The sequence below is a fragment of the Microtus oregoni genome, unplaced genomic scaffold (genome assembly GCF_018167655.1).
Source record: "Microtus oregoni isolate MIOR12 unplaced genomic scaffold, Mior012 000025F_ref0000491, whole genome shotgun sequence".
Classification (NCBI taxonomy): Eukaryota; Metazoa; Chordata; class Mammalia; order Rodentia; family Cricetidae; genus Microtus; species Microtus oregoni.
Window position 1 is genome coordinate 16,233,801 of NW_024543084.1, and position 13,672 is coordinate 16,247,472.

Sequence of the window (13,672 nt, forward strand, 5' to 3'; positions counted from 1 at the left end):
TTACAGCTTCCCACCTGCTCTGTTGTGGGAGGAAGGATTGCTGTACCACAGGGAGGGAGTGGCCAGAGAGGAGTGAGCAGAGATACGGCTTTCAGTCAGACCCTGGTTAATGTCACCTCTCCTATAAAGCAGGCTGGTGACCCTGTGCCACGGGGTGACTGCACCATGACTCAAGGGCTTAAACTCGGGTCCCCCATTGCTGGTAGCTGTTCTGCTTCTTTTACTGTCATCATGCTTGTTACTGGGGATTTTGAGGGCCCAGCTGCCAAGGTCTCAGTGATGCAGTTCCAATAGATCCTTCTGACCCTCCACTGTGGACTCAAAGCAGGGAGATGAAGAGGACAGAGACTGAGAGACCTGAGCAGCTCTCTTCCATAGTAAATAGCCCTCCCAAAGGCCCAGCCCTGCTGGTGAGTGGTTAAGTGGTCAGGAACTCTGCTCCTGCACTGCCTGGGTTGCCTGAGGTGTGTGTTACAGCAGAGAATCACACAGCCTCTGCTCACACGTGTCCTCAGCCCCACTGAGTCCCCTGGGGAACGTGGCCGTGTGCAGTGAGGAGACTTGATCCTTTTCTTCCTTGTCTGCCTTCTGTCTCCTCCCAGGCAACCACCTCCCACCTCTGTACCTGGACGGCCACGTGTTTGCAAGTCAGCCCCGGCTGGTTCCTCAAACCATACCTCAGCAGCAGAGTTACCAGCAGGTGAGGGTAGGAAGCCAAGTGGCCAGAGGTCAGAGGCAGCGTGGCCTTGGTCTCGGCATTTCTTTGCTGGTCATCTTGCCCCCTGCCTCCTGTGATCCCCAGCACTGGCAGACCATAGCACCCAGAAAGTGTTTGTAGAAAGAATCTCTGAGAGAGAAAGAGGCATGGAGTAAACATCCCAGATACTGTTACTTGCTTCTCTTAGCTGGGGTCAGCTACAGTGGGGGCACATTGGCTATAGGGGGCCTGAAAAGTCTGGGTCTCTGGGCACAGATGCATTAGAAAGAGAGAGTTTTAGGAACAGGCAGGGTGTTGACTTTGCACAAGATTGACATTCTGTCTGTGCTGAAGGCCAGTCTGTTTTGGAACCTCCTCCAAAGACTGATACTGGCCTCCTACACACCACGGCAGCATTCCTTCCTACTGCGAGTCTTGATCCAGAGGATGGGGGCTGTCACAGCTCTCAAGACATGTCGTGCTTAGTTTTCCAAGATTTTGATCCAACTAATGAATCTCAGTGCTCCCTTTTATTCTTTAAAGGGTTATTTTCAGTTTTTGATATGGGTGTTTTGCTTGCACGTTTGTCTATGTGCATATACTGCGAACAGAGGCCAGAAGGCGGCATCAGATCCTCCAAACTGGATTTACAGACAGTTGTTAGCAGTCATGTGGCTGCTGAAAACTGAACCCAGGTCCTCAGCAAGAACAAGTGCTTTTAACCACTGAGCCATCTTTCTAGCCCCTATGATTTTTGAATCTTACTCTGTGGTCAGGCTGACCTATAACCCACTATTTAGCCCTAGCTGACCTGGAGCTTAGAGAGGTTTTCTAGCCTCAGACACCCACAGACTGTTGTTACAAGTGTGAGACACCACACTCACCTTGCACGTATCCGCCCCATTGATGTGTATGCCTGGCTGGATTCATTTCTGCCGTGCACTGTCCCAGTGTTAGGGCTCCACCGTGCCTTGTCTTGCTGCTGATCTTTGGCTGTGGGAAGCCAGATCAGATGTGTTGGGACGCACCCTTGCTGACAGGCCAGGAGCAGGTGGAGGTGGGGAGGCGTGTTGGGCTCAATGCAGCCATCATCTGGTTCCTCTTTGCAGGCTGCCACTGCCCAGCAGATCCCGCTCTCCCTCCACACATCTCTGCAGGCCCAGGCGCAGCTTGGGCTGAGGGGTGGGCTCCCTGTCTCCCAGTCCCAGGAGATCTTCAGCTCACTGCAGCCTTTCAGGTGAGAGAGACTCCGCGCTTCCCTGCTGTGCTTGCCTGTGCTTCTCTGCCGGGTAATGTTCTTCCTGTGCCCATCCCTCCTACCCAGTGCCAGCTCCTACCCCCACACCCCACTCCCACTCAGTATGCATGATGGCCTCAGCTTTGGGCATCATTGTGTCTTCCTGGGCCTGCCACAGCTTGGGTGTGTTCATGGTCCCCAGTCACCCCAGTCAGCAGTGTTGGGCTCGTCCAGGCCCTCTGAATAGTTTCCTGGGGAAGTCGGATCTGTGTGCAAGCTCTCGGCCGCTGTGCTCCCCAGTGTTGACAGCTAACGTCCACCTGGCTTTTGCAGGTCTCAGGTGTACATGCATCCCAGCCTGTCACCACCCAGCACTATGATCCTCTCTGGGGGCACGGCCTTGAAACCCCCGTACTCTGCGTTTCCTGGCATACAGCCCTTGGAGATGGTGAAGCCACAGTCCGGCTCACCCTACCAGCCCATGAGTGGAAACCAGGCACTGGTCTATGAGGGCCAGCTCGGCCAGGCTACCGGCTTGGGTACCTCCCAGATGTTGGATTCCCAGCTTCCACAGGTCAGTTTGCTTTTCTCTCAAGCCCCTGCCTTCCTCGACTCTCAGCTACCCCTGTGATGTCATGTGAATCCCTCTGCTGCAGAGCTCTTCTCGTTGTCCCACACCACTATGTTCTACTGACCTAACTTTCCTCGGAGCTCTGTTGGAGAGACGTTTGCAGCCCCCAGATGGAGGCTGTGGGAATGGAAGTGGGGCAGGTGACTTTGTTCCTCCCTTCTTCCAGTCTCCGCCTGAGCCGTAGATGGCAGGCCTGCCCTCTCTGCATGTTGGAGCTTTCTACTGGCCAATCTGTCATTGAGCCCTTCCTTCTTGTGGGCTCCTGGTTGACCCTCTTAACTCCATTTCGATGCCCTTGACCATGCCCACAGTGTTGGTCATACATAGTCACCAGCTCTACCTTTCTGACTAATAGCTCCCAGTGGTCCAACCCCACACTACTGGAACGAGCTCTCCTCAACCCTGTGGCATGGCTTGTTTTCTCCCCAGGGTGTAGACCCTCAGAGCCATGCGCTCCCTCTGTCTGCCAGCAACCCTACATCCAAACAGCCCACTTCTTGCTTGCTTCTCCCATGTTGCCCCCTCCCCATTGCCTTGCTTCCCATCACCATAGAAACAGGTGGTGATGGTCCACAGAAGCCCATGGTCACACCTCCCTGCCTGTGTGCTTCTGGCCTACAGCAGCATCCTATTCCTAGGAAGCCCCCCCTCATCCTGCAGGCCACCCTGGCTAGTACCCTTCTCTTTCCTATCAGTGTAGATATAAGTCTAATTGAGGGTCCTCTTTGGGCTGCACCCCAGCCACCCATTATAACATCCCCCAGTTGCCCCCACTCTTCAAGTTACCTTCTTCACACTATTATCCCTAGCTCACCTTTCTCCTCACGCCCTCTTCTCTCCTTCACCTGCCCCTGCTGCTGTCCGACTGTGGATGTCACCTTCATTCCTGTCTTTGCTCTCCTTTCTGGTCATCATCCAAGCACTGCCCATTCCCAGATTCATTTCTGCAACCCTGTGTCTTCTACTGGCAGCTCTAGCATGCTGGGTCCCTCTCATTCTGCTCATCAGTCTCCATTATCCCCCATCCTCCTATCATTGCCTCTGCTGGTCCTTCAGGTGCTCCTGCTGCCTCAGCCTGTAGGAAAGACTCGGTGTTTGTGACACACACATCCTCACTACCTGTGCCATGCTGTCTCTACAGGGACTTAACTCTTTGCCCCTTTTGCCCATGGTCCCCAATAGACTGCAGTGAGTATAGCAGCCCAGGCATCTCTTGCTTGACTTTATCTGTTCCTGCTGGACTCTGCTCTGAGGTCCTGGTGCCACCACAAGTCTCAGTGATGCAGTTCCAATAGATCCTTCTGACCCTCCATTGTGGACTCAAAGCAGGGAGATGAAGAGGACAGAGACTGAGAGACCTAAGTGGCCCAGCCCCCCCCCCAGTTCTTACCCCCCCTCCCCCCATCTTTTTCATGATCGCTTGGGCCCTGTGGGAGCTGCTGTTCTGCTGTCTGGTATGCTCCAGAAGGGTCTCTGAGGCTCCAGTTTGGTCTTGTTTTTTGCCACTATTGGTGCAGAAGAGTGTGCTTCATATCTTTGGGCCACACAAAGAGACATAAGGAGAGACTTCCTGAGCAGCTTCCCTTGGGGGAGCTCTCTGCTGTCTTCCCCTGCGAGCCTGCACTCCAAGTGCCATCTGACCTTGTGACATGTGATACATGTGTCATGTATGGTGTTTTGTCATTGTCACTGCTCAAGTCTGCAGGTTAAACCTGTGGCTTCCCCAAGGCCACAGAGCCCCCTACAGGTTCCTCGAGCACCCAGGAGTGCTACACACACTCCCACCTGCATGCTTTAGCTTCCTCCCCAGGGTCATTCTGCCCCTTGACTGTCCTGTGACCCAACAGCTCACCATGCCACTGCCTCGGTATGGCTCCGGGCAGCAGCCACTGATCCTGCCACAGTCCATTCAGCTGCCTCCAGGACAGAGTCTCTCTGTTGGGGCCCCCCGAAGGATTCCTCCACCTGGCTCCCAACCACCGGTCCTGAACACCAGCAGAGAGGTAAAGGTGGCTCCAGATTGGGGGCTTTGTTCAAATGAGACTCCTAGAGCAGAGCTGATTACAGGGAGTGCAGGCTCCCAACCTCATGTGTCTACACTGCAAAGTCTGCAGAGTCCCAGATGCCATAGGCTCCTTGCGTGTGTGTAAACTAGACAGATTCTGGCATGTGAACAGTGTGCAGCCACTGCCTCAGCCAATGGGGAGGAGCCACTTGGAGCCACCACAGATGCAGGGCCCAGACTCTTGAATAAACACAGGAGTCTGCATTTCTTATCAGGCCACTGGAGCTCTGATGTAGCTGGTATCTAGGTAATGGGCCACAGAGAAAGCAATAATAAGCACTAGGAGACAGTTGTCCCTTGAGCCTGGTTGGGGTTGGGACCACTGTGGGCTAGGCTGTCTCTGCCTGCTGAGTGACCATGTTGCTTCTTGACTACTCTAGTCCGCTCAGATGGAGCTGAAAGGCTTCCACTTTGCCGACAGTAAACAGAATGTTCCTTCCGGAGGCTCCGCACCATCCCCGCAAGCCTACAGGTAAAGATGAACCCTGGGGGTGGGGCCCACTGCTAGGTCTTCGATAAGTCGCTCCCAAGAGCCCTTGTGTCCGAGGAGAATGGCGACAGCACTGCAGCATGGCCCCTTCGCATACCCTGGCATCACTGCGGCATGTAGCGTGCTGTGCTTTAGTTAACTGTGGCAGAGGGAGTCCTAGGGAAGCCGGGTTTGATCTGCAGAGTAAGATGTTCAGAGGAGTGAGAGGGCTTTCTGGGGTGTCAGCCTCAGCCCCAAGGTCTCATATCCAAGCTTACCCTCTGACCCCTCTCAGAACTTTTTAGTGCTGGGTGTGGGTGGCCTTTCTTCCCATACCACAGACTGGTGCCCACTGTTTTCCTTAGTAACCACCCATGTTCTCCTTGGCCTGATTCAGAGGTATCTGGGTTGTGCAGGAGCTCCTGGTCCCTGTGCTGGGTTAGGGACATAGCTCTAGCCCTGGGCCTGATGATGTGTGCAGCCTGATGCCTTGTGTTTACACACGGAATGGGACAGACACACCTGCAGTTCAACACAGTCTGCAGGCAGAGTCCTGCCTCCACTGTGACTGTTTGACCTGACACTTGGCTGTGTTGGACCGGAACTTACTTCCGTTGTGTCACCTCCACAAACGGGGGGTTGATGGACACCCCCCAGTTCCTCTTATTCTATGTTCTTGCTGTTGCGGCTTCTTTTTGTTTGTGCATGCGTGCATTTTGTTTTGCTGTCATTACCTGGCAGCAGGCCCATTTAGCAGAGCTGTGTGGAGGACAGCCCAGCACGGTGTGCATGGAGGGAGGGGAAAGGAAGCTTCAGAAAGGAGCCCACACCATAATGCTGCCTGCCCAGCATGATTGCAGTACTCTGGGTATAGTAAGGAAGCAGCTTCATCCTCGGGAGAAACTGTTGGCTCTCTATCTGCAGATTGGAAATATTTGGGAGGACAAAAATGGTTCTTGTCCTTATTGCTAAGCAATATACTGTACGTACTATCTACATAGTGTTGGTATGCAGTCTAGAAGGAGCTTTCAAGTATATAGGAGGAGCTGCATGTTGTGGGTCAGTATCGAGCATATGCTAACTCGAACTCATGAGGCCTATTACCAAACGAGAGCTTACTGGAGAATGTGGCTAGGTCACATGTAAACACCATGTTAACTGTCTGAGGGATTTGAGTCTTCGTAGTGGGGTATCTGAGGTCCTAGGAACTATCTCTTTAGAGATGGAGGGGCTGTTGGGTGTCATGTCACAGGCATCGTGGTGGCCAGAGAGATTGCTGGGACTTGTATAGTTTCCCAAGGTTTTGCGTATGGGGCAAATGAGATGTACCTGCCTTGCAAAAAAGGGAGCCCTTGGTCAGAAATTGCAGGGGTATGCTGTCCACAGGGTGCCTTTTAGCAGGGTGGTGGGTCCCAGCACCTCACAGCTGCACACTCAAGACACCCACTGACATCTGCCTAGTACTCTTTCAGACACAAGACCTTTCTTCTTCAAACATCTAAGGGGTTCGGGGACTAAAAGCAGTTGTGGATTCCTCCCCTTCCCCAACGGAGAGCCGATAAGATCACTCCCGTTATAGTTCCTTGGTGCTGGTTGCAAGCCTTTATCTGGGCACTGCATTACACTAGTCCAGACGCTCCACAGCCTGAGGACGGCCACCGTCTGCCTGTTCACAGCAAGGGCTGCATATCCTCTCCTGGGTGTGTCTCCTGGAAGTGCCGAGGGACACTGGTGACCACCCTTCTCCGCGTCCTGTGTTCTCAATTGTCTCAGGTTTCTGCTTTCTGTCTGCTAGGGCCTCTGACCAGAGGGCTCTCCCTGGCTCAATCTGCCTCTGTGTGCTGCTAGGCTTTGACTCCATCTCTGGTGACACGTGTGTATTCTCAACCCTGCCTTTGGTTTTTTCAGGCCTAGCTCTGCTAGCCCCAGTGGGAAGGCCTCTGGATCAGCAGTTAACATGGGCTCTGTGCAGGGACACTACGTTCAACAGGTAGAAGATGGCTTTCCAGACCCTGCAGCCCTGGACACTTAGGCCTGTCTCCCAGCGCCATAGGAGAGGGGACTGTCCATCTGATGGATGCTTTTTAATAAAAATAGGGAAATATGCCCTACTGCTTAGAGCTGGGCCACCTGAGTCCCTTCTGGCGAAAGCATTTCTCTTGATGGGTATCTGAATCATTCCTTGTCCGGCGGAGAAGGGAAGATACTGGTTCCCACAAGAGGTGACTCAGAAGGAGTGCTATCCCCAGCCATTTGGGACTGTCATGGCGCTCTGGGAGACCTATTTAGGCCTGGGGTAGCTCAGAGGCTGGGGTGTGTGTGCGTGCTAGCTTTAGTGAGTGGTGTAGCATGTCTCTGTCTGCCTGGGTGGGATCATAGTTGGGGTGCAGCTCCCCCACTGTGGGGATTCCTCAGTGTCTTTCCATGTAGGCCCTTTTTTCTTCCTCCTGTAAAGCTGGGCTGGGGCTTGATAAATTTGTCACTGGCAGGTGGAGGTGTGAGAGTGATGGCTCTCCTTTCACCCCTCTTTCCCAGGATTCCTTGGTGGGACACACCTCCTACTATGGAACGGTTTCTGACCCTCTCACCTCCCTAGCACATGTGAGGCCCTGATTCCGTCCTTGGCACTGACAAAAAGACAGAAAGCCACCCAACAAAGTTTCCTCCCAGAATTTAGACCAAATGAGGAGCAAACCTGCAGTGGTCACTCCACTGTGCAGAGCTGCGGACAAATGGAACCCTGCTTGGGAATCTTGATCAAATTGGGACCTGGGGAAAAGAAATGTAATTATTCAGAGGCATTTGGGATGGGTTTGAATCATGGGCCAAGATCTGGGAACTCCAAGTCGGCCCTATCCCTCTACGATAAGTGGCCTGCGGAAGGGGCTGCTCGCTTGCCAGTGGGGCACTGATGCAGAAAGGTTCTTCCCATCAGCCTTGGCACCGGAAATGCTTCACCCAGGATATGCTACTGCTGAATTCTCTGTAGAGATCCCAGAGTCTTCCTGCCTCTGAATCTTGCACTCAGTGCCTGTTTGGGGGAGGGGCAGGGCAGTTCTGGCTACGCACCAGACTCCTCCCTGGGCTTTTGAGGGTAGTGTTTGGTCTGACTCAGGAGCAGGGAGGGAGGGGTCTCTACACATCTTGCTCTGTGGTCACTTTGATTTTCCTGTCTGTCTGTCCAAAGGCAAAGCGAGTGGATGAAAAACCCAGCCTGGGAACCGTGAAGCTGCAGGAGGCCTCCTCAGCCACCTCCCAGATGAAGCGAACCGGAGCAATCAAGCCCCGGGCGGTCAAGGTGGAGGAGAGCAAAGCCTGAAGGGGCCTGGCGTCTTTGCCTCACCCTGACAGGGACGGGTGGTGCACCAGCCTGGACAGAGCTCTCTCTGCTCCCAAAAGCTCCTGAAAGTTCCATCGTCAGTCAGCCCGCATCGTGGATATATGGCCTCGACCTGCTTGCTTTGGTACAAAAGAGCAGACTCCCTCCTTCCCACCCCTCTGCCCAGTGACTGTCGAGTGAGTCTCCTGCGCAGTGCAGACCCGCCCGCCCGCCCCATCCCCAGGCACAGTGGTTTGGCAGCAGGGTCATTTTAATTTTAGCTGGAGGCTTTTTGTTTTAAAAAGCAGCTACGGTTTTTACAAAGGGGAAAGAAGAACAAAATGCTAGCTACGTCTGTATAGCTGAACTTTTATACGTTCCTTGCTGTCCTCTCTCTGCTCTGCTGTCCCCAGTGGTCTCCTTTTATCTCTGTCCTGTTTGACATGTCCCAGTGCTACCTTTAGAGGTGATTCTTAAGAGTGTCCACACACATACACACACACACACACACACACACACACACACACACACACACAGTTGGCTAACCTTTGGCGTTATTAAGGATGTAACTAGTCTATCTGGTGGCCCCTTGCTACCTTCGGTGCCATAAGGTTGGTATCTGAGTTCAGTTCCGGCCTCTGGCTTGGAGTTGATGTTTCAGCATAAGAATTATCTGTTCTGGGCCCTTCTGAAGTCAGTGGACACACTGAGTGTTGGGGATCAGAGAGGAATTGTGGAGTTACAGTTAGCATTGGCAGAGGTGACCAAACCATAGACCCCACTAGGGGACTGTGCATTTGAGGCTCTATGCCTTAGCCTTCTGAGTGGCCGTGTTCCCCACTTCCTTCCTTTCCTCTTCCTGCTTTGTCCCTCTGGATCCCTGTTTATCCATCCCTCACAGCTTATCACCAAAACCAGTAGGACAGAGGTGGACACCTGTTAGTTTGCAACAGCAAAGGCTATGGGACATTCCTCGTGTCCTTCATTCCCAGTAACAAAGCAGGGTGGGTAGGTTGCCAAGTAACCTATCCTCAGACAACTGGGCAAGGTCAAAGTACAGTGGCCTGCAGAGAAGCCAGTGAAGCCTTCCTAAAAGGATGGTTTCTTAGTACTGCCCCACGCAGAAGGTTCTGTGTGAGTGCCTGTGTGCTGGGCTTTCTGCTCTCACTAAGAACAAGGAAATCATCCCGTCACTCAAAGAAAAGTGGAGGGGGATTTCAAGTTGCTCAGATACTCTTTGGGATCCCCAATTAATCACCCACCTGGGGGTGCTGGAGACCACCTGCCTCAGAACTCAACAGTGGTGGCAAGGCTGGGACAAGCATCTATTGCCATTATTGCTATGGCTGTGAGAACAGAAGCATTTTGGGTGCTCCTGTAGGGGCTGCATGCTGCCTTGCCAGTTGCTGGAAAGAAGCACAGTCGTCCCGGCTCCCCCCCCCCCCCACTGTCCCCAGGGTTACCTGACAGGGCAGGCCTGTGAAAAAAGCATCTGTTGTTCTCAGCTCCTCTCCCTTCTTGCCTCTGCCCTCCAGCCTTTAGTCACGTCTTTGTCCCGGCTCTTCCTAAAAAGCACTGCCCACTTAGAGTCCCTGGCACAGATCTGCCTTGTCCCTCACCTGCTGTCCCCTCACCCTGGAAGTATCTGGTTACTGTCCCAGTGATTGAGCCCTCTGTCCCACTGCCAAATCTCAGTAAAAGCCACACACAGTCACCTTTACCTGTCCTTAGAAATGCGGCTAGACCCACCTCCCCTAATGCTGGTGGGCGTTATGTGTCAAAAGAAACGAACGCTTTCTCCTTCAGAATTTCACAGTCCAGGACGCTGTTACAAACTCAGAATGTGCCCTTTCGGGAGCCTGCTGTCAGAATGATGGCACTTCCTGTTTGAGAAGGGAACTTAGGAGGCTGCCTGTTTCCAGTCCTTTCTCTCACCCTGTTTCCCTCCAGCCTCCCACCCCAAATAAAAACAAGAAACACTAGAATTTATTTATATGTATTGATGTTGTAGGTCTAGATGGAACAGAAATAAGTAAAGTCCCACTGCTCTGTTTATCTGATGTCTGCTTGCTCTGTGCAGGGAGGCAAGAGATTGCATGTGAAGTTGTGCTCGCGCCTCTGACCTCAGCTGTGGGCTCCTCCCCACTGAGATGCACACTGCAGCCAGACTCTGGGGACAGGGGGCAGGCTTCAGGCCTCCAGACGTCCCTGCCCTTCGTATGATCTGGTCAAGCCAAGTTCTTAGTGCAGTGTCTCTTCCTGTGGATTTTAGCACCAAGCTCAAGGTATAATAGGACTTGGGGTCTTATTTTGGTTTCAAACCCCCTCTTCAGATCATAGATAAAACATAGGAGTTCTGTCTAGGTGCCATGGCCTTTATGGGAGCAGGCAAAACCCAGCACCTGTCTTTTCTACTGCTGAGATGGGTGGAGGTGGGGCAGAATTATTTACTCCTGCCTACTGGAGTTACCTCCTAATGCTGGTGGCTTTGTTGGGCCACTGATGGTGCAATCCATGGCTTGGCATCCAGGAACTCTTCAGTACTGTCGGTCCTGATGGTGTGTTCAACTGAAGATGGCTTCTTAACAGTTGCTTTCCTTGTCTTATTCCCAAGTTTACCATTTTCAAATTCAGAGTTCACAGAACACTTCTGGGTCTAGATTCCTTAGGGGGCAAACAAAGGATGGCTGCATTACACATTCTGAAAAGCTGGTTCATGTCTAGAGCCATGGTCGCTCTCCTGCTGCTAGAGCTACGGGGACATCTCAGTGTCGACATTACTCTCCTGTCCTCTGGAGCTGTGATGGCTTCATGAATGTCGGACCTCGGAGTTCAGGGCACAAGAGTGCCTGCTGAGGCCATGAGGCAACTCTGGCTAAGCCCACCTCCCCACCCCCTCCCGACATCCATTGGGTCTCCCCTCTGCCAGGTATTCAGGTTTATTTGCCCTCATTTCCAGCGATGCAAGCCTGGGTTAGAGGGCCTACTGGGCATCGTTTACAACCAGTGGCACAAAAGTGTGTCTTCGTTGTATTCTTTGATGAGTGGGAAGTGGAGACTTCCAGAAAGTCAGCTTTCTTGTGCGTTGCCTCTTAGACAAGTTATCCGGAACAGAGCGGCCCTGTGTTGGGGATGAGCGCGTCACCGGCTGTGTTCTCCACTAGGCCCACCAGCTCTGACTGGTGACTTTCCAGGCACGTGACCCCTGCAGCTTCCACCTGCTTCAGACCTGCTTCATCCCCAGGCCCCCTGTTGGCACGTCACAGTCCTGGAGCAGCAGTCCGTGCAAGGCTCCTCAGTTGTTAAAACGGGTCCTGTGCCCTCAGCTTTCAACCTCATACCCTTTGTAGAAAAAGATTTGGGGGTTTTTGTTCTTTTTGAGGGTCTTTTTTCTTTTTTTCCTTTTATTTTGGCCTTTCCTCTGTCTTCACTAAGACCAGATATTTGAAAGGGCAGACGATGTTAAAGGTGTACCGTGCAGCTTGTTTAGACGTGATTTGGGGAACCTCTTACCTCGGATGGGAAATGGAATGGTGAATTCACCTTCCCTTCCCTCCGGTTCAATCCCTGTTGTTTCTCCTTTCAAATATGTGATTGTACTAGCTCTTTCCGTATGAAAGAACTCTCCTTATTTAAATAAAAAAGTATAAAAAAATAAAGCCAACCATGCTTTCTCAGATTGTGTCCATTTTATTTCTCAGTCATTGGGAAGGTGGAAGAGTTCTACTGTTTCCGTAGCTTGCAAACTAGGAGTGGCTGAGAGAAATGTCTTAGCTGAGTGCTGCACTGTGTAGGGTTCCAGGGAGTCAGCCAAGCGGGGGTCTCCAGAGAAACAGCTTTTCAGTACACTAGCAGTCTCTGTGGGACTCTTGTATGGTTTTTTTACATGTGACTTTTGCTTCTTTGTCTCCCATAATTATATTTGTTGTTGCTGGGGGTTTTTTTTGTTTGTTTTCAGTTTTTTTATTTTATTTTTTGACACGGTTTCTTTGTACTTTTGTTTTTTTTTTTTTTTAAATATTTATTTATTTATTATGTATACAATGTTCTGTCTGTGTGTATCCCTGCAGGCCAAGAGAGGGCACCAGACCTCATTACAGATGGTTGTGAGCCACCATGTGGTTGCTGGGAATTGAACTCAGGACCTTTGGAAGAGCAGGCAATGCTCTTAACCACTGAGCCACCTCTCCAGCCCCTTCTTTGTACTTTTGGAGCCTGTCCTGGAACTCAATCTATTGACCAGGCTAGCTTCAGACTCAACGGTCCACCTGCCTCTGCCTCCCGAGTGCTAGGATTAAAGGCGTGCGCCACCACTGCCCCACATGTCCTGTTTTTTGTTTGTTTTAAAGCTTTAAGATGAGAATCTAAAGATGTCCCCAATGTGGATGGAAAGTTGTAGGGTAAAAGGGCCAGCCAAAGAAACACACTCTAGTCCTCAAATCAGCCAGTGAAAGAAACACCCTGAAACCAGAGCCAAAAGCTAAAAAGGAAGCGACAAAAAAAAAAAAAAAGAAGTTTGGTCTTGAACACAGAACCAGGTCTGCCCCCCTGATCAACTAATCAGAAAACCAACCAATCCCTGAGCAGAGATCTAGCCAATCTGAGATCAAGGGACTAAAACCTGACCAATTCTCAACCTGAAAAATCTCCCAGGAAAAATTGCCCCTAAGAAGCCCTACAAGCCCTGCACTTCTTCACTCTGCTACTGTGCTTTTTCTACCCTGGGAGAGGCAGCCACTCTCCTGCACTCTTCCCTCCCAATAAATCTCTTGAATGAGGTTTGGGTGAAGACCTTTAGCCGGACCTTAGACAGAGTGCCGAGCAGGGCTTTAACTCTTTAGCTGGGGAAATCTTCCCCTAGCAGAGCAGAGTTGTCAATATTCCTGGAGTCAAAACAGCCAAACTGCAACAGCTTCACTGGGGAGGCCTTCTGGAGCAGAGCTGAAGCCTTAGGGAAACCTTTCCCTAGAGCAAGACTGTAAGCTGCTACACTTACTGTACTGTGACTGACAGAATAATCGTCCACCTGAGCTGTAACACTCAGTATTCCCTGGCCCCCAACAGCCAGCATCCCTTTCCATCTGAGCCACAATGCTTACAATGTTGGTGTATGTAAGTGTGCAGGGTGCCCTCAGAGGCCTGTGCTACATGAGTCCTTGCTGCAGTACTTACAGAGGTGGCTTGAGGGATGTAGCAGACACTAAAACACATGGTAGTCCTTCCTTTGGGATCTTTGGCAGGGTTGACTAAGGAA

General features: G+C 51.9%; 1 protein-coding gene and 2 non-coding genes across 17 annotated transcripts in view; all 3 read left to right on the top strand.

Annotated features, from left to right (window-relative positions):
* Prrc2b (proline rich coiled-coil 2B) overlaps positions 1 to 8,909 on the top strand; it is a 79,235-nt gene extending 70,326 nt beyond the window's left edge. For 10 of the 15 annotated variants that reach the window (XM_041675121.1, XM_041675128.1, XM_041675123.1 and 7 more), the window contains 7 exons: positions 603 to 700; positions 1,807 to 1,934; positions 2,268 to 2,508; positions 4,413 to 4,568; positions 5,011 to 5,102; positions 7,008 to 7,089; positions 8,287 to 8,909. In XM_041675121.1, coding sequence (XP_041531055.1) covers positions 603 to 700; positions 1,807 to 1,934; positions 2,268 to 2,508; positions 4,413 to 4,568; positions 5,011 to 5,102; positions 7,008 to 7,089; positions 8,287 to 8,418 — 929 coding nt within the window. In that variant the 3' untranslated portion in view covers positions 8,419 to 8,909. Of the gene's footprint in view, positions 1 to 602; positions 701 to 1,806; positions 1,935 to 2,267; positions 2,509 to 4,412; positions 4,569 to 5,010; positions 5,103 to 7,007; positions 7,090 to 7,634; positions 7,884 to 8,286 lie in introns of all 15 variants that reach the window. The other 5 variants (XM_041675132.1, XM_041675134.1, XM_041675133.1 and 2 more) reach the window with 2 other exon arrangements.
* LOC121463189 lies at positions 272 to 356 on the top strand. Its single transcript, XR_005976407.1, has one exon. It is a non-coding gene; the product is annotated as a small nucleolar RNA SNORD62 (small nucleolar RNA).
* Positions 3,838 to 3,922, top strand: LOC121463190. The gene has a single exon (XR_005976408.1). It is a non-coding gene; the product is annotated as a small nucleolar RNA SNORD62 (small nucleolar RNA).
* Positions 8,910 to 13,672: the final 4,763 nt, after the last annotated feature.